Here is an 18,166-nt window from a genome sequence, read left to right as displayed (position 1 = left end):
TATTACTTTTCTAAATTCTTTAACTTTTAGGGAGAAATTCTTCGGGGAATATTTTAAGTATAGGATTTAATAACCGGTTACTCCGTACTAAAGTTTATATTTATAAGAGATAAAGTAGGTTTTTATAATAATTAACTATAATTTCCCTAAAATAATAAAGATTTTTAATTTAAGGATTATATAAGTATAAATAATAAATTTATACCTATAAATATCCATTCTAAAATATATAATCCCTTTAATTTCCGCCCCTTCTATTTTTATTAAAGTTCTTTATACCTATTTTTCTAATATAAATATAATAGGAATTTTTAATTTCTTAATAATACTTTTACTAATTATAATATAATACTAACAACCTTCATTAACGAAGGTATAAAAATAATCTTTATTATTAGTAGTAATAAATATCTTAATAATATTTATTTCTATAAGTCTTGGGAAGTTTTCAATTCCCACTTCCTTACTTAGTACTTTAAAGTACTCCTTTATTCGATTTTGTAAAGGAGCTACTCTTTTTCCAATTCTTTAAAAGAAAAATATTTATTATTATCTTCTAATATAAATTCTACCTTAAGTTTAATTTTAATAAATTTAATACTAATAGGGGGATATTATATTAGTTAATATATATAACTACCGACTATATACCTACTAATTCCGTAACAGAAATAAAAATTCAAAATATAGCGCTTATTTCTTTCGTCCTAAAAAATTTATTTAGTACGCTTAACGTTCTTATTACTAAAGTTACCCTGTATTTTAATATAATTTATTATAATATTACCATTTATATTTTTAAAGTATTTAAGAGTAAGAGTAAAATTATACCAGGAAAGGGAATTCTAACAACAATTACTATATTTTTTATTACTACTCCTAATATTATAGAAAGCTTTATTAATTTCAAATTTCTATATAATATTCTTTAATTATTTAACATAAATACCGTAAATTTCAAATATATAAAATAAAATTAATTAATTATAGAAAGCGTTAAATATAGAAATTTCTAATTAAATTAGTTTAGAATTGTTTTCCTAAATAAGGCTTCTAATTTTCGTAAAATTTTCTTCGCATATAAAGAACTAATCTAATAAAAATTAGTTTTTTCTCTATTATATAGTACGTAAACGGGTTAAGGCTAATTTCTTTTTTTTTATTAAAAATTAATTTAAAGTAATTAAAGAAATCTTCGGGTTTATAAATACTATTAATATTATTATAGCGTTAAAAAGCTTTTACTTTAATTATTTTATCAGTTGGGAGGGTATTTAATAATATTAATTAACCCAATTTATTACTAATAATAATTCCTACCAATTTCTCTTCTTTATATATAAGGTATAATCGGATAATATAGAAATTAAATGTAGAAAGGGTTCTATCCTATTTTAATTAATAGATATTTTTATACTTAAAATTACAGTAGGGAATAGTTTTTTATACGGTACCGATTGTAGCGCTCGAGGTAATAATAGTTATTATAGTAAGTATATTAACGTTAAAGGTATTCTATTAATTTTAAATAGTAAATTATATATTAAACGCTATTTTTACTATTCAAGCGAATACGTCGTTAGTAATTAGCGTCGTAGTGAAATCTTCCTTCTCTTATACGAAGTATACAGCTTTTTTCTTTATAATTTCTTTTTATTCTATAGCTACGGCGGCTATAGCGGCGGAAAATTCTGCGGGAATTCTAACTACGGCTATTTAAATAGGTAAGCCCTACTATTACTATTATAATAACTATTTATTTTATTTTATTAGGTCTATTAAAATAAAACCTAATATAATAGGGATAGTACAGTTAATACGAGTATTAATCGTATAGTTTAATTAAAATTCTATAAAGAAAGAAAGTTCTATCTAAGAGGCAGCTCCACCGGAGATACGAGGTTTTAATAGGGGCTGCCCAAATACAGCCACGGCGCCTCATAATAACTCTAGTCGATAACTAGAGCGCTACAGCCCGGGCCTTAGCCCTATAACAAAGGGGAAGGTTTTCGAAAATAGTTTAATTGTATTGTAAAAATAGTTTGTAAAAGAGTATATTATTTAGGGAGCGGAGATAATTGCTAAGTAGTTTATAATCCTAATAATAATTTTATTTTCTCAATAATTAAAGTAATAATAAATTAATTATAAAGTTAGAGATAAACATTATATTTTTAACCTTAACCTTTAAGTCCTTTCCTTCCTTAAATAGTAATATTAATAATATTATATTTTAAAATGGGAATCGTTCAATTTTTAATTTATAAAATTTCGTTATATAAGGCGCGCCGAAATAAAATAAAATAAAAAATTTCGTTAAATACGTATAACGAATTTTTAGAATTGAATATTACGTAGTTTTTAAGCGGGTAAATTATGTTTTCGCTTTCCCCTATTTAGAGGGCTATTTAATTAACGCTAAAAGTGATTTGATAAACGCCCTTATTAATAAGTTAATTTAGGGTATTATCGTTCTCTTGGTCGCTCTAACGGTCTTTATTATAATTAGATTATTATTTTTCTTAGAATCCTTATTAATAAGAGGAGCGCTATACTATTTAATTAATTACTTATAATAAACGTTAATTTTCCTACGTAATTTATCGTTTTTGTGACGGCTGGCACTACCAGTCGTTATGGATTCCATTCACAGGTGGCTTCCATTCACGGGTTTGGTTCAGATGGTTCAGGTTCTGGGCTTAGCCTGGCTTCCTCCCAGAGTTCAGGGTATAAAACCCAGTCCTTCCCATCTAGCCTTCCCTTTTAGGGTTTCCTTCTTTCCTCAACTTCTTGTCTTTAGTCCAAGTTAGCCATTAGGGTAGTACAGTCCTTGCACCCGTACCCATCTCTGGCCACGCGTGACAGTTTTTACGAAAATTCTTTTTAATAATTTCCTAAGTCTTCTTTCCTCTCCTCTAATTAATTTTAATTAAATATAAGAAAATATACTAATATTTTTCAAGAAAATAAATACTTTACTTATACGTTTCATAATAAGGAAGGGCTTTTTCTAAAGATTTTACTAATTTAGCTCACTTTCTTTTATTATAATATAATTTATTTTAATAAGCGTCACTATTTTTAATATTACCTTTATTTAATATAGGTCCTATTCCGAAGCCTCCCTTCTTAATATTATAAATTTTATTCGTTAATACGGTTAAAGTCTTTTCGATGATACTTTTACAGCGGAAATCGCCAGATACATTTCGAAAATTTAATATATTCTCCTCGATATTTATAAAGAAATGCCGGCTAACGTTAGCTATTTAGAAGGGACGAACTATTTTTAAATATTTAAGAAGGTCGTTAAACTAAATATTAATTTAAATAGTTTCTAGAATTATATAATATCTAGCGAGGGTTATAATCCTGTCTTAGCTATTAATTTATTTATTTATTCTACCCTTAGGTTTTTTTGTAAGAGGTTTAAAATATTTATAATATCGACGGCGAATATTTATTTAGGTATTAATAGGACGGTAATTGTAAATTCGTTTAAATATAGTTAGCTATTTTAGGGTTAAACTTTATTTTTCGAAGGTATTAGCTTTATATTTAATATAAACGGTCACTTATATCTATATCTTAATACGATTATTATATAATTTAAAATCGTTAACGATTTTATATTGAAGGTTATTAATAAATTAGTCGGAATTAAATATATATTTATTAATTAACGAAAGGTCGGTTAATAAAACGGTAAAGTCTTTTTCTCAATCTATAATAAATTTATTAGTAGTTTCGACCGTATTTGAAGAAGATAATGGCTAGCCTACTATACTTTAAATTTGGCTAGCCGGAATAGCCGATATTAAATCGGAAGAAATTAAAATTAATAGAGTTATTATAAAGGAAGAAATAATTATTACTCTTATAATTAGGATTAATATCATTAATTAAATAAGTTATAATAGCGTAAATAGTATTAGAATATATTATATTAAAGTAGGCTAACCTATATTAGTAGGTTTAACGTATTGGAGGGTGCTATTTTATAATTTTACGAGGCTTGTTTAAATTTTAATTATACGGCTCGAAGCGGCGGTTGAGAGTAGGTAAAAATCGAGAGGGTATAAGGTATTAAAGACCAGGGTTAGTTCTTTACTTAGAAAGTAATTAGTAAATTAATATCCTTTAGCGAAATTAAGGAGATTATTTTCCTAGTCCCTATATTTATTTAGGGTATTAAAGTAGGGATAGGAGGTTTTATTCGTTTTGATAGTATTCGTTGTATCTTTAGAGAAAATTATAGTAATAAGCTTAATAAGAGTAATAATAAGGAATAAAGAAGTATTAAGTATAAGTATTTTTAAATAGTATTTTGTAGCGTAGCGATTTAATATTTAGATTGTTAATTGTTAGAAAGTACGTAAAATGAGTTAAAGAGATATATAATAAGAAGGAATTAATTTTTGTAATCTTCGTCCTAATTCTTTTCGAGAGTTCTGGGGTTTAAATATAAGAATTAGGGATTCTAGGAGGCTAGTCCTTATATAGTAATATCGTTAGACAGCCTAGTTATCAAGCTATAGTTATGAGGGGATTCTTGTACTGCATATGCAGTATATGAGGTTATATAGATAGGGAGGCATATATTGGATCAGAAGTCTGGCCATCCATGCATGCCCTGATAATCTGACAGAACGTGTCGAAGGACCAATGAGATGGCACAGAAACATTAAAACCATTTAGGTTTTAGGTCGACATTGACTACATCAGTCAACGAAGAAGTTACTAAGAGTGACCGGGAATGCGGCGTGATAACTCCCAAACTCCTGAGAAATCGTGTATGCTGCCGTATCGATCGAAGGCCGTCAAGTACCAACTCACCAGGGCGTCAGGTTCCCTCGCTAAGGAAACATACCTTGATATGCTATGGGCTGGAGACTCGTCTTGTCAAGGCCCCTGTGGTGGGAGAACTGCTCGTGGAAACATCGTGTCGGTGTGTGGGCAAGGAAAAGAAGAAGATATATAAAAGCCGGTGTCACTCCCACCAGTCTGATGGATAGAAGATCATTGCAACTTCAAAATCATCTTTATCCAGGCTTCAAGCAGCTATACTCTTGAACAAGCCCTTGTTTTCTCTCTCCCAGCCTGTGGTCTGCAAACATGGATCGCGACCTCGATACTATCTTGAGCCAGATTCGCAAAGGGTCTTCATCGGTCGACAAGATTTCTGCTACAGGTTCGTCAGGCAACACCATCAAACGAGACGAGAGAAGAAAAAAGGCCATTTATGGGCTAACAAGGAAGTGGAACTATCCAGGCAGCTCAACAACGGCGGGACGCAACCACGATGAGGTTGACAGGAGTGACAAGACGAAGACCTCCCACGCCAAGGGAATGACACCGATAGAGCGTTTCCAGGCCGAACGCTTTGGGGATGGGCCGTGGAACAATGCCAAAGATGTGTACATGCCGAAGAAGTGATGGTGTGTGGACATTCGACCATCATTCATGGTCCGATCCATGAGACACATGTATGCTATGTTAGCAAAGTCGTTCATCAAGCAAGAAGGAAAGGGAAAAGCACTCCAGGAACGACATGGTTCCATTAACTTATCTCTCTCCTGACTACGATGTACTCCATAACAATGGCTCTGTCAATCCCATAGTCAATACCCAACAAACCCCAACAATCAACCGTACAGTATCGATACCTCTTCTCAATTGAACACCCCCTTCTACTCATGACATCCTTCAACCCAAAGCATAGACCGCAACGTCCACATCCGGAACCGTCGCCTTCTCCTTCCCAAACAAATCATCCCTATAAGCCGGATATGCCACCAAATTATTCCCATCGTCAATGACACTCAACGTCGTGAACCCCTCTCCGGGACCAAACTGGCCGCTCCAGCTCGAATGCACCTCATACGGCCCGCACAACTCATCCTCGCCCTTCTCAGGCTTTGGAGAGCGCGAGGCAGGCACACCGGGGCCTAGGGACTTGATGGAGAAAGAGCAAGGAGTTGGAGCGAGCGAGGGGCAATTGGTGTCGATGGTGAAGGACCAGTCGCAGACCGTGTCGGCGTCATCGCAGTACCGCGAGAGGGAATGGATAGTCCAGGGATCGAATCTGCCGCAGGCACGGTCCTGATCCTGGGGCTTGGGCGATGAGTCGGTAGGGGGAGCCTCATCTTCATTATCCGAGGAAGCGTCATGATCGGAGGCGGCTTCATCGTCCGAGGAAGCCTCATCGTCAGAAGAATCTGCATCGTCCGACGGAGCATCATGGTCTGATGAAGCATCATTGTCTGGGGGAGCTTGATAGTCTGAGGAAGCTTCATCGCCCGAGGAAGCGTCATGTTCAGGTGAAGCCGCGTGATCTGAGGAAGCGTCTTGGTTGGAGGGGGCTTCATCGCCCGAGGAAGCCTCATCGTCAGAAGAATCTGCATCGTCCGAGGGAGCTTCATGGTCGGATGGAGCTGCGTCCTCCTCAGATGTGGTGGTGGCAGGTGTCTCGATGGGCTTGTGCTCCTCGGTGGTGGCAGGGACCTCTGCAGATTGGGCCTCAGAAGCAGTGACAGAAACAGTCACAGACTCGACAGCTTTAGTCGCAGTGGTGGTCTCTGCAAACATCGAAGGGAAATCCTCTGTGTCGGTAGGGTATAGGCCTGGATAAGTGGTTTCCTCGATGAGGGTTGTAGTATCGGCAGAGGTTGTCGAGATGGACTCGGCCTCGGAGTAAGGAGGATTATCGGGCGTGGGAATGGGATTGCCGTGGCAGACATGGGACGCGGCGAGGAGGGAAGTGAGAACGAGACTTGTGTAACGCATCGTGACGGTGGTCGAGTGAGACTGGAAATCTGGGGAAAACACTGTTAGCTGCCGTGATGGGGATGAGTGGGTGTAAGAAAGGCCAAGCTTACCTCTCGAAGAAGCTGATGTCGTTGATGCGGCGATGCTCCAAGGGTGGAATGTTATCACCAAGAAAGCGTAAGTAGATAATGAAGCGATGATGTGTGAAGAATGCCAGAGCAATGTAGTAGCGATGTCGTTGCAGAGCAAAGATGATGTTGTGCAAAAAGAAGCAGTGTGGCTAATCCAGATTGAAGGGAGAGGGAAGGGAATCCAGTGAGTTTAAATGGCTGCCAGATGGGCTCGGGATTCTCGCGTCGACATCGTGCTCCTGCCTTACACACAAACCAGTGACGGACGAGGGGAGTGGACTTTCCACATCGGCTATGCTGCTAAGGAAAGTGCGGCTTCAGGAGCACAAGCATCCACATGAGCGGTGCGCGGGTGTAACTTCCAGTTGTGAAGTCAATGAAGCCACTCGTCGCCGACCTCAGTTCTTGTCAGCACTCTCGTGACTGCTCCTGCTTAGATGTGGAAGTTGACCCCGACGTTAGGTACTCTGCCCTGGTTTGTCCTTTCTTCTTTAGCTTGTGGATACAAGCAAGAACGTGCCCTGGGCCAAGCTGTCCGGGCCTGCTGAGCTTGTCAAAGGGTGACACGAAAGTTTCCAAACGAATTTAAAGTGCAAAAGAGGACAAGAAGCGACAGAAAGACGTGTTGAGCAAACAAGTGTATATGCATAAAGTATAAGTATAAACAAGAAGCGAACAATATGTACATGCATCCACATCCACATCTTCTACCATCTAGCAACCACCACCACTACTCCTCTCCTGCTGCAACTGCCACGGCTTAGTAGCACTGGGAGTACCAGTCATTGACAAAGTTGCACTTGTACGGGGAAGCGCAAGTCTTGCAGCCAGAGAAGTTGTTACCACCGCACTGGGCCCACTGAGCAGCAGTGCAGGAGCTAGCCGAGGTGGTGGCAGCAGGAGCGGCGCTGGTGGTGGTGACGGTAGTGTTACGAGTGCAGGATCTAGTCTTCGAGGTGGTGACAGCAGGCGCGGCGCTGGTGGTGACGGCAGCACGGGTGGTCGAAGTAGCGGAGGTGGTAGAGGAGGAAGTAGAGAAGGAAGTAGAGGAGGTGGAAGGCTTGACGGGGGCGACGCTGCTGCTGCTGCTGCTGCTGCTGCTGCTGCTGCTGCTGCTGCTGCTGGGGGTACCGGGGTTGGGGGAGGAGGAGCCTAGGATGGAAGAAGTGTTAGTGTTAGGTTCTAGTAGGAGAGGAGGGAAGGAGTTGACGTACCGGGACCAGCAACGGAAGTGGTGATGCTGCCGCTCTCAATGTAGACACCAGACCAGTAGAAATCCTCAGTGGTATCCGCATAACCATCACGGGGAAGCTCGAGAACACCGACGTGCCAGTCAGCACCGTTGCTGCTGGTGCTGGCAGACTGGGGAGCGATAACTTGGACAAGGGGATCGCTGCCAGTAGAGTGCCAGAAACCGACAGTGTTGGCGCTGAAGTCGATCTCGTAGGCAACGTTGTGCCACACACCGGCGTCCCAGTTGACGCTCCACTTGGTCTGGCCACCGATGCACCACCTCAGCAGGGGGTCAGAGACGCCAGAGGCGCCCGACTGCCAGCCGGACTTGAGCTCGGTGAAGTGGCTCTCGAAGAAGGCGATCTGGTGCTCGCGGGTAAGGGCGGGGGCGTTGGTGTCCTTGCGCATGAGCGAGAAGTGGTAGAAGACCTTGCCCTTGTTGATGGCGGCCGTGGTCTGGGGGATCAGCTCGGTACGGCGCATGTTCTGGCCGTTCCAGTAGGCCGTCTTGTCGAGGGTAATCTTGGCACCCTGGTTGGAGCCCGTGTCGGCCGGGTTCTTGTAGCTGGGAGAGAGGTTGACGTAGGCGGTGACCTCGGAAGAACCGTGGATGTAGTACTGGTAGGCGCCGACCTGGTTGCTCCAAGACCACTTGCTCAGGTCGGTGGAGGAGGTGAAGTCGTTGAAGCGGCCATCCCAGAGAATGGTGCCGGCGGAGACAGACAGAGCTTGGGCCACGAGGCCAGCGAGAACCGTGAACTTCATCGTGATGGTGGTGAGGAAGGCTTGGTGGTGGTGGTGGTGGTGGAAGACAAGACACTGGGAACAAGCCCGGGAGACATGGCGGGAAGCCGATCGATCTTATACACCTTGGCTTCCATCGTATCCCCTGACCCCTTTTTCGGCTTCGATGGAGGCTTAATTTATTCTTACGGGTTGCCATTCCCGGTCCCTGGGTTGGACGAGCCGATGACGGGGACACGCGGTCCAGGCTGGGAGTGCACCTCAGGCCATGGCTGACGGTGCCGAGATTGAAGGCGCAAAGCTTGATGCGCTCCCTTGACAAGTCAAGCTGTGGTCAAGGCATCGCAATGGCGGCCCGTTCGGAACATGATGCGACGCGATCCAGGGAGGGAGGTCGATAGGGTTGCATTGTCGCGGAGGGAGGACGGAAGGAGATGTTGGAGTGCTGAATGAGGTAAAGAGTGGAGACCGAGTCGGTGGAGGCGGCGGCTGCCCTTCCCGAGTTCGGGCGGTCCTCCCCCGCAAACCCACTAAAAGAAGCCCTGAAGAAGCCGCTCCTCGCCCCACCATGTGGCTACATAGTGAAACACCAAACGCCAACCGAGCTTGTTTTCTGTTTCTTCTTCCTTCCCGCAACTCCGTCAATTTCTGTTTCGTTTCAAGTCCTGACAATGTCACCTGTTTCGACGCGCGCGCTTCTTGGAAACAAATGGATATATTAACCACAACAACCGACATCCGCGACCCGGTCACCTGCCCATCATCTTCGCTTCCATGATCTGTGGCACGTCATCGACAGGATGAAGGCCACCATCGGGCCCTAGAACTAACCCTCGTACTCCCTCCGATGAACCGAAGACTGTATTATCACCACCACTGCCACCAGGCAAAGAAGGCCAAGGAGATCATGCCCACGAGAATGAGAAACAAGTTGACAAATGCCCTTTCTACCCACCGCTTGTTGCATTGCTCTTCTCTCGCTTTCCAACCACCAACAGCCGCATTGGCATGAGGAAAAGGGGTGTCCGGCACCTCCTTGCCAAAGGAAGTTGCAGAGTGGTTCCCAGCCGTCTTCAATGTACCATTCCAGCAATCTAGATTGAGGTACCAATCCTCGGATCATGTTGCAATGCTCTATTAGGTTGGTCGAGACAGTTAGCAGGTGTTCAACGTTTGAGGATGGGCGATGAACAATGGTCAAACCTCTAAGGTGGAAAATTGGCGCAAAAGGACCAAGTGGAGCCCCCTCCCCATCCAAGAAAACAAAAAGGAAAAAAGACAAATCACAAAACTCACCTCTCCAAACCCACTCCCCTCCACCCCCTCTCACCACTCTCCCCAACTCCCCATAACCACCGACACATCTAAACAGTGACGGCCAAAGAAGCCTTTCATACACATGCCACGCCCAGAAACACTCCCTATCCAACCAACTCGCGATCCAAGTAGGACCGATATAGCCTGCATGAACGGGAACCTCCGGCTCTTGCAATCGGTACTTGTGTGGTTGGAATGTCGTGGTCAAAGACTGAGACAACAAGGATCAGGAGCAAACACAGCATTGAGGCTCAAACGGGTGTACGACTCTAGCTGGCATAACCACGTTGTGTACATGAAGATTGATATATCTGTCACACCGGCTCGGCGTCTCTCTTAGAAAGTCACAGATGGCACAAGGCATAAACACTTAGGACACGGCAAACATATGACATCCCATTTCTGCGCGCAAGATACCCAAACAGTCTCAAGAATCAATTCCCAAGGTAAGGCCCAAAGAGATATCCAGCCACCCAAACATAACACCCAAACCCCGTCTCTCACTCATCCCGCTTCAAACTCTCAACATACTCCCCAACCAACCCCTCCACCCCCTCATCAACCACCAACCCCAACCCCCCCACCGCCCTACTCGTATCAAAATCCGTCGGCCAGCTCCTCAACACCTTCTCCAGTCCTTCATCCCTCACCTCCCTCACCAGCCCCAGTTTCTCCTTCCCCCCATACTTCTCCAGCGCATCCAACAACTCCTGCACACTCACACTAATCCCCGGGAAATTAACACTCCTCCTATGCTCCGGCAACTTGTCACTATCCATCTCCAACACCCGCACCAAATTCTCCGCAATCGTCGACGGGCTCGACAGATACGACTTAAAGCTGCGATCCTCAATAGGAACCACGCACTCCTTCCCCGCCAACGGCTCCCTTATGATCCCCGACAAAAAGGAAGAAGCAGCGGCCGTCGGCTTACCCGGCCGCACAGAAATAGTGGGGAAGCGGACCACGAATCCCTCGATGAATCCCTTGCGGTGCAGGTCGTTGATGTAAGTCTCCATCATCAGCTTGTGCGCGCCGTAGGTTGATTGAGGCGTCGCCATGACATCGTCCGTCACTACCGCTGGCAGCGGCTGGCCGTATACAGCCTGACTACTGCTGTAAACGACCCGCGTCCCGGGCGCGGAGGTGCGGATTTCGTCGAGTAATAACCGTACACTGTCCACGTTGACTTTTAAACTGAGCTCAAAGTTGGCTTCGGACCCGGCGGACATGATGCCGTGGAAGATGAACACTGCTGCTAACTTTGCGCCGTCTTTTTGTGTGGCGGAGATGAGGGAGGAGACGAAAGAAGGGGAGGTGATGTCCCCTTGAATGGGGATCGCGCGGGAGGGGTTGATGATGTCGGGGCCGGAGGGGACGATGGGTGGGGCGAGGTCGGTTAGGTAGATGGTGTATTGGGAGTAGCGGGGGTCGCGGAGGAGGCGGGTGGCGAGGAGGGGGCCGACGAGACCGCCGGCGCCGGTGATGAGGATGGATTTGCGTGAGGACATGGTTGTGGTGGCTGTGGTGGTGTGGGTGGTGCGTCTGATGACGGATGATAGAAATCGCTAGGGACTTGGGAGACGGTTGATGAGGGAGTCAAGGTGAGTTTTGTATTCACAGTATGTTCGAAAGGAAACTGGCTACCGGCATCAACGATGTCATCTCCCTCGTGGGGATGGGCAAGCTAACATGGTGGCTTCTGCACCCCGCGTCTGGGCAGCGTGGGCAGCGTGGTGAAAATGCGGGGGAAGCGTGCCTCGGGTGCATAACGGGAGGGAACATGGGGATCGCCAATCCACCCCCAAAAGCCAGTCACGGCCGGGGAACTTTTGCAGAGAGAACTTTGCGTCTTCCAATCGGTAGATCGTCATCTTCCTTGGTGGGGGTCACGGTTCTCGACAGCGGTTCCTGGCGGCTTCCCCGCGTTTTCGGGACGCATTGACACGAAAGGCCCGAAGCTTCGCGATACCGTATCCGGCTTGGTTTTCCTTGGTGTCAAGGTTACCGAGACGTCAAAACTGGACTTGTTTTTCTACATCAATTGCTTACAATTCCTTGACTTTTAGATGGCAGGACGCACCACTCCGGTTCAGTGGCAGTTTTGCTGTGACAACTTTGTTCGTCTGCCCATAACTATGTATGGGGGTCATCTTTACCTTGGGCTTTGGTTCTCTACTGTGTAGCTCTCCTTCCTTGGTCGACATGAATACATAGTATTATCAGCAAAGATGGCACTGTCTTTGTGCAACCGTGCCGCCCTCAGCCTTCTTCAACCTTTGCTTTTCCTATCTTCCTCAATCCCCAACCATCGCACTTCCGTGCCGCACGACAGGGGATACCACGATGCCGAGACCTCTCAGCCCTGGCAGATGTAACCCTTCAGGCCCTTTCAGCCCTGCTTTGTCCTAGGCGAGTGCTTGTTATTGGCAGTCGCGCTGGTCAACCGCCAAAGCTGAAGTTACAGGGCGCGCTCCCCTGAGGTTGACCTGTGGCTGCAATCTCCGAAGCGGCACGGAACGAGGTCTCGAGGCTTTCGACCCGTCTCTCTCACTTCTCTCTCTTTCATCGCATCTGCCCGTCGTCTATGTCGGATTGAAGCATCGCCCGGTCGGATTGTCGCGGTAGAGTCCAGCTTTTCGCTTCGGCTCGCTCTTTCCATCTCGAGAACTCGGACTTCGATACCCATTTAAACAGGATGTCTTCATCGCGCGCGCCTGCGCCAACTCCGACGACACTCCTCAACCAGAAAAGGGCATCACCGCCACTCTCAGAACCAGACTCCCTCATCACCCCACCAGCGACAGTAACACAGTCAATCGCCTCCCGATACACACAAATCCACAACCAGATAGACTCGGGAACACGGTTACCCGCCACTGATTTCCAGATCCAAGTCGACGTTAAGCGCGGACTATGGGGTTTTTGTGGGACAGCCGAGGATGATGTAGGCAGGTGTTGGATGCCGGGGAGTTGCTTTGATGAGGACGAGTGTAAGGATGGATGTGGGGCTTTGGATCGGAAGGATTTGTCGACTGCGTCATGGTATGTCTTTCTGGTTTCTTTTGGGAGAGCCCGAGGGGAGTGATGGGAGAGGAGAATGGGGGGAAAGAGAGAGGATAAAGGAAGCCCAGGAATGGAAGAGGGGAAATAGGATGCTGACCGTTGAACAGTTTGAGCAAAGACTCCTCCGGCAGCACCATCCGAGCCTCCATCTGCGCAACCGCCTACCTCACGCTCGACAACGGTCTCGGTCCCTTCCAGTACATTGCTTGCGGCTGGACCACCACGAGAACTCATTACACCGCTTCGCAGGCTGATGCCGCTGGCTATGTTGGTGCGACCACCACCTCTTCCTCAGGCTCCTCATCAACCAGTCTGTCATCGGCATCCACCGTCTCAACGCCAAGTCAACCGAGCATCGCATCCCCAACAGGCAATAGCGGTAATAACTCCAACATCGGCGCCATAGTAGGCGGCGTCATGGGCAGTCTAGCCATCATCGGCGCCTTCATCTTCGCCGCCTACCTCTTCTGGATCTACCGAATCCGAGACCGACGGAAACAACCCCGTGGTGGCTCAGAACCATTGAACGGTGACGGTAGCGGGAGAACATCAGAAGACAACACCCCCACCCCTCTAAGTAACCTAAGCTATAGCCCAGACGGCCAACACTACGGCCCCGGACCTGGACCCGGGCCAGGACATGGAGCAGGAGCAGGTCACGGACAAGCAGAATATGGGGTGCCTTTCGTCTCAATGGGAGAAATGGAGCAGAGGAGGGTCAAAGACGCGGAAGGCGGATGGGGACCGAGGGAGTTAGATAGCGGGTTTGAGAGGGGCGGTTACGCACACGAGCAGGGACAAAGCGGGCCGTATGAGGTGTTGTCGGTTGAGAAGGTGGCGGAGATGCCGGTGAGGTTTGAGCCGGTTGAGATGAGTAGTGGGTGGGAGGATCACCCTGGGAGAGATGGGAGGGAAGGAAGTTATGGGCATGAGTTAGGCACGGAGACGAATGGTGGGAGGAGGAGGTAGGGCGAACGGAGGGTGAAAGGGATGGCGAGGAAGAAGAGGAGGTAATACCCTGGGGAGGTCAAGGTGAAGGCGGGAGAAGTAATGAATGACAGGTCACGATCGAAGGCAAGGAGCATCGACGCCCTTCCCAGTCGGGATCGTGAGGTTGCCGATGACGGCTTGTTGCAGCATTGCACCGTCCGGGTTCCCCACCAAGCGCCCAACGGGCTCGCACCAGCCAGCGTGATGCCCCGACTCGAGACTGAGATCTGGTATCCCTCCGAGGTTGGACCGCCCGCGGCGTCCAAGAAGCTGCTCTGGTTCCTGGAAAGCGTCAAGAAAATCGAGTCCGGCGCAGCCTCGAGACCAAGCACAAGAGAAACGTTGAGGTCCAGTGCCCCAAGGTCGGACTGGAAACCTGGAAGTCTCGGCGAAGTCCCATAGCGTCGGCGGGATCAGTGTTAGGCCGCTGGTGTCAACTCCGTCCCGGTATCGGCTGTTAGGGTTAGAAGGTTCCGGAGAGGATAAGCTGTCCCCGAGCATTGCCTCTTGAAAGGGACGGTTGGCACTCCCACCAGATACGATATAGCGATCCGCGTATGAGCTTGTAGACCAAAACAGACAACGCAAGGAGATACTCACTCGGCTGAAGCAGAGCCCAGAAGAGCAATGCTATCCTCCACGTGGCCATCGCGCAATATATCCCTGTCGGCTCAGTGTAGTGTTACATATGATGATGGACTGCAGCCCTGTCGAGGAAGTAACCATTTCCTAATGCTTCTTATAAGGTCGCAATACCGCCCGGACTTTGTTTACTAGCGGCTTCCTACATAATGTAACGATGTCATGTAACGTAGGTAGTGTCAGAGGCTCAGACGATATTTGTTTGCTGCAGTTCCGTGGTCCGAAGCCAAATCGAATGTAAAGTCTTCCGTGCCTTGCGCACTGCTAGGATATTCAAAGTCCCAAGTTCCTAACCACGCCGTATTGGACGGATGGGCCTATATTGACGGCAACAAGCCAGATAGCAGGATCACGAGCATTTCACAGAGACAGATGCTTGTTACTGTGCGACTATTATTGATCTTATAGTAACCGCGACCAACTCGGCTGCTTCCTACCCGGAGTGCAGTGCAGTGCCGGGCCACATGATTATGATATATAGGTAGAGGTATACAAGAGTGACAAGACCCCCCACCTACACGGGAGACACTATTCCCATGACCAACTAGTTAGAGTTATACTTGCAGTAGTCCAAGTTGTTCGGGTGGTTCCCAGCCCACTCCGGAAAGGGCACCGCTTTGCCGGACCCGCCGAAGACGGCGAAGGTGGCAATGAAGATCATGACCTGGGTGCCGCCATCAAGGGCGGCCGAGACCAGGTAGTTCCACTTGACGAACCACTGCGGTCTGTAGCGGCGGAGGTAGAACTGACCGAAGGCGCCGAGGATGTAATAGCTTGTGATGGAGGCGTTGAGGCCGACAAACAATTCGCCGAGGTACCAGAGGATGATGGCCGTGTTGAGATACGACCAGATCCGCTGTTGCGGGAAGAACCGGTGCATGATGTAGAAGGGCAGCGGGGCGAGGAAGCCGACGAGGTACGCCGCCGTGACCCACTGGTAGCGGGCGCCGATCGAAAACATCTTGGGGGCGATGGCCCACGCGATGGCGAGGGTGTTGAACTGCTGCACCTGGGCGCCGGACCAAACGTTGCTACCCTCAGCGGACTTGAGCAGGGGGGCCTGGTTCTTGACAATGCTGATCATCATCACATAGTTGAGCAGCGCACCGATGACGCATCCGACCATCTGGGTGGTGAAGGTGGCCCTGGGGGATAGCTTGTTCTGCTGGGCGAGCTTCAGGTCACGAAGCAGCAGGGTACCCTGCGTGATACCATTGTATGTGTACGTGGTGAAGTACATGTTGGCTAGGGTAGAAAAAGAGGTTAGCACTGGCGATCGTCAATGGCGGCATCGAAAAGCTTACCCAACGGCTTGCCCGGAAACATGTAGCCCGCAAGCGTCTGCATGACAGGCTGCAGGTTGACGATAAAGCCCGTGATGGCGGACTGGGCACCGAAGAAGATCATGAAGACGATAAGGAAGAGGATGCCGATGATGAATCCCCACCAGGGCAAGGTCGACTTCATGACGTAGAGGCAGACGAGACCGACGATGACGCTGAGGATAAAGACCACAAAGTACCAGCTGCTGGGCACCTCGTGGTAGTTGACCATTAGGCGGTAATGGGGGTCGATGGTCGGGTCCTGGAGAATCGCCTCCTTCTCCGCCTCAGTCCGGGCCCCGGTGGACCTCCAGAAGCAGTACGTGGACGGCTTGAGCAGCGACTTGACCTTGTCGAGAGTGATCCAGCTCCAGCCCTTGCTAACGTCGTCGTAATTCCAGAGGAGCATGTGGATCAGGGTGGCGGTGAGACTGGCGTTGGTGGTGATGAGATAGTTGACGTACGTGGCGGTCAGGTACGGGACGCCGACGGCGTCGACGGCGTCAGTGTTGATGGTGAAGTCCGGGTTCATGATGAGCTTCTCGTCATACGGCACGTAATTGGTCGAGTTCGAGCTGCCGTCGTACAGAAGCTGGGACATGAAGGGGAAATCCATGCCTCTCCAGATGTTGCTGTAGTAGAGACCCATGGACAGGATGATGCCGCCGAGGTAGCCGATGAAGCTGTTGGTGAGGGTATCCATGGGCATCCAGAGCGGCGAGCCGAAGCCGGCGATGTAGTTCCAATCGAAACAGATGTTGAGAAAGCCCATGCCCTCGTTACCCTGCGAACCGCCGAAGAGGTTGGTGAAGACGCCGCTGTTCTGGTCGGCCAGGCAGAAGATGGACACGGCGGACAGGATCGGGAAGATGTACTCGGGGAGCCACTCCCAGCAGAAGATGGCGACGAATATGATCCAGAAGACCTTGAAGCGCTTCGCCGTCTCGGCCTTGGGCTTGTGCAGGGTCTCCATGACGGTGGTGATGGGCAGGTTGGCCGGGTACAACATCTTGGTCGGGTACAGCAGGACGGAGCGCATCATGCCAGCGACACCGTAACCGATGAGCTGAGAGGACAGGGTGATGAAGACGCCGGCGGCGGTGCTGGGGTACCCGCCGTACCACAGCTCCTGCACCGAGAGCGCTTCCGTCGAAAGGGCCGACACCGAAGCCGCCGAGGCCATGAGGACGGCGGCAGTGTGCTCCTTGCGGTTCCAAGGGAACGGGTTGAGGAAGCGGCCGATGGCACCTTTTCTCGGGATGAACTGGGACAGGGCCGAACCCAGAGCCTGGGCGAGGACGGTCAAGAACATGACGGACACGTAGACGACCTGCGGCTTGAAGTACATGATCTCCTGCAAGACACCGCCGAAGACCGAGAGGCCCACACCTATGATTCCATTAGCAGCTTGCTTTGTAAGGGGAAAGGGGACGGCCACTCACCGACAAAGAACATGCGGAAGGTCCACGGGCTCAAGGTCGGGTCGTCGTCGACGGCAATGACGTGGGTGACGATATCCTCGGCCGTCTCCAGGGGTCCGGTCTCTCCCTCCAGAGACTCGGGATCGACCCTTAACCCCAAGTCGGGGTGCTTCTCGTCAGTAGCATGCTCCGCGACCTTGCCCGACGATGTCTTGTCGCTATTCTCGTATACTCCGTTGTGAGCCATCTTGTCGCCGCCTTGGCAACAGCTTGTCGCAGCTAGTAAAAGGGAAAGAAGAGGCTAATCATGCCAAGCAAGCAGCCAAGACGCAGCCATGATACTAATGACGGGCCGGCCCTCATATATCCATTAGAATCAGGCATTGACAAGAAGTCGCAACCGGTGGGCTGCGTCCTGAACTTCCGTATTCGGCAGGTGATAAGGTACAGCGTCTAGCTACTGCACTCATTGATTGCTATCGCGGGAATCATTGCCTATAGGGAGCAAGTGCCAAGCCCGGGTCCACCAAGT

At 47.9% G+C, this 18,166-nt stretch overlaps 6 protein-coding genes across 6 annotated transcripts; 2 read left to right on the top strand and 4 right to left on the bottom strand.

The window, feature by feature from the left end:
* The first annotated feature begins 4,804 nt into the window (after positions 1-4,804).
* B0H65DRAFT_467441 (uncharacterized protein) lies at positions 4,805-5,577 on the top strand. Its single transcript, XM_062826906.1, has one exon. It carries the CDS (start codon positions 5,116-5,118, stop codon positions 5,434-5,436), a length of 321 nt encoding a protein of 106 aa, XP_062682326.1. The 5' UTR covers positions 4,805-5,115; the 3' UTR covers positions 5,437-5,577.
* On the bottom strand, positions 5,572-7,254 carry B0H65DRAFT_212184 (uncharacterized protein). The gene is made up of 2 exons (XM_062821948.1): positions 6,879-7,254; positions 5,572-6,815 (listed from the first exon to the last, which is right to left on the bottom strand). The coding sequence occupies exon 2, from the start codon at positions 6,784-6,786 to the stop codon at positions 5,707-5,709; it is 1,080 nt and encodes a 359-aa protein (XP_062682325.1). The 5' UTR covers positions 6,787-6,815; positions 6,879-7,254; the 3' UTR covers positions 5,572-5,706.
* Positions 7,255-7,523: 269 nt separating this feature from the next.
* B0H65DRAFT_539912 (uncharacterized protein) lies at positions 7,524-9,308 on the bottom strand. The gene is made up of 2 exons (XM_062829132.1): positions 8,114-9,308; positions 7,524-8,051 (listed from the first exon to the last, which is right to left on the bottom strand). Exons 1-2 carry the CDS (start codon positions 8,895-8,897, stop codon positions 7,660-7,662), a joined length of 1,176 nt encoding a protein of 391 aa, XP_062682324.1. The 5' UTR covers positions 8,898-9,308; the 3' UTR covers positions 7,524-7,659.
* Positions 9,309-10,693: 1,385 nt separating this feature from the next.
* On the bottom strand, positions 10,694-11,704 carry B0H65DRAFT_426071 (uncharacterized protein; the record flags this gene model as incomplete). Its single annotated transcript, XM_062824613.1, has 1 exon — positions 10,694-11,704. The coding sequence occupies one exon, from the start codon at positions 11,702-11,704 to the stop codon at positions 10,694-10,696; it is 1,011 nt and encodes a 336-aa protein (XP_062682323.1).
* Positions 11,705-12,888: 1,184 nt separating this feature from the next.
* Positions 12,889-14,274, top strand: B0H65DRAFT_574928 (uncharacterized protein; the record flags this gene model as incomplete). The annotated part of the gene is made up of 2 exons (XM_062830601.1): positions 12,889-13,238; positions 13,367-14,274. 2 exons carry the CDS (start codon positions 12,892-12,894, stop codon positions 14,226-14,228), a joined length of 1,209 nt encoding a protein of 402 aa, XP_062682322.1. The 3' UTR covers positions 14,229-14,274.
* Positions 14,275-15,092: 818 nt separating this feature from the next.
* Positions 15,093-18,005, bottom strand: B0H65DRAFT_212158 (OPT oligopeptide transporter protein-domain-containing protein). The gene is made up of 3 exons (XM_062821947.1): positions 17,656-18,005; positions 16,196-17,602; positions 15,093-16,136 (listed from the first exon to the last, which is right to left on the bottom strand). The coding sequence occupies exons 1-3, from the start codon at positions 17,879-17,881 to the stop codon at positions 15,436-15,438; spliced, it is 2,334 nt and encodes a 777-aa protein (XP_062682321.1). The 5' UTR covers positions 17,882-18,005; the 3' UTR covers positions 15,093-15,435.
* Between the last annotated feature and the right edge of the window lie 161 nt (positions 18,006-18,166).

The sequence above is a fragment of the Neurospora tetraspora genome (assembly GCF_033439725.1).
Source record: "Neurospora tetraspora strain CBS 560.94 chromosome Unknown B0H65scaffold_4, whole genome shotgun sequence".
Classification (NCBI taxonomy): Eukaryota; Fungi; Ascomycota; class Sordariomycetes; order Sordariales; family Sordariaceae; genus Neurospora; species Neurospora tetraspora.
The sequence above is the reverse complement of the archived record's forward strand: the minus strand, read 5'-3'. Positions and strand labels throughout refer to the sequence as shown.

Coding starts and splice junctions, on each gene's coding strand:
- B0H65DRAFT_467441 (XM_062826906.1), top strand. CDS start 5,116: ATGGATCGCGACCTCGATACTATCTTGAGCCAGATTCGCAAAGGGTCT.
- B0H65DRAFT_212184 (XM_062821948.1), bottom strand. CDS start 6,786: ATGCGTTACACAAGTCTCGTTCTCACTTCCCTCCTCGCCGCGTCCCAT.
- B0H65DRAFT_212158 (XM_062821947.1), bottom strand. CDS start 17,881: ATGGCTCACAACGGAGTATACGAGAATAGCGACAAGACATCGTCGGGC. Junction 17,603..17,655: donor CTTCCGCATGTTCTTTGTCG/GTGAGTGGCCGT, acceptor ATGGAATCATAG/GTGTGGGCCTCTCGGTCTTC. Junction 16,137..16,195: donor GTTTCCGGGCAAGCCGTTGG/GTAAGCTTTTCG, acceptor TTTCTACCCTAG/CCAACATGTACTTCACCACG.
- B0H65DRAFT_539912 (XM_062829132.1), bottom strand. CDS start 8,897: ATGAAGTTCACGGTTCTCGCTGGCCTCGTGGCCCAAGCTCTGTCTGTC. Junction 8,052..8,113: donor CACTTCCGTTGCTGGTCCCG/GTACGTCAACTC, acceptor CTTCCATCCTAG/GCTCCTCCTCCCCCAACCCC.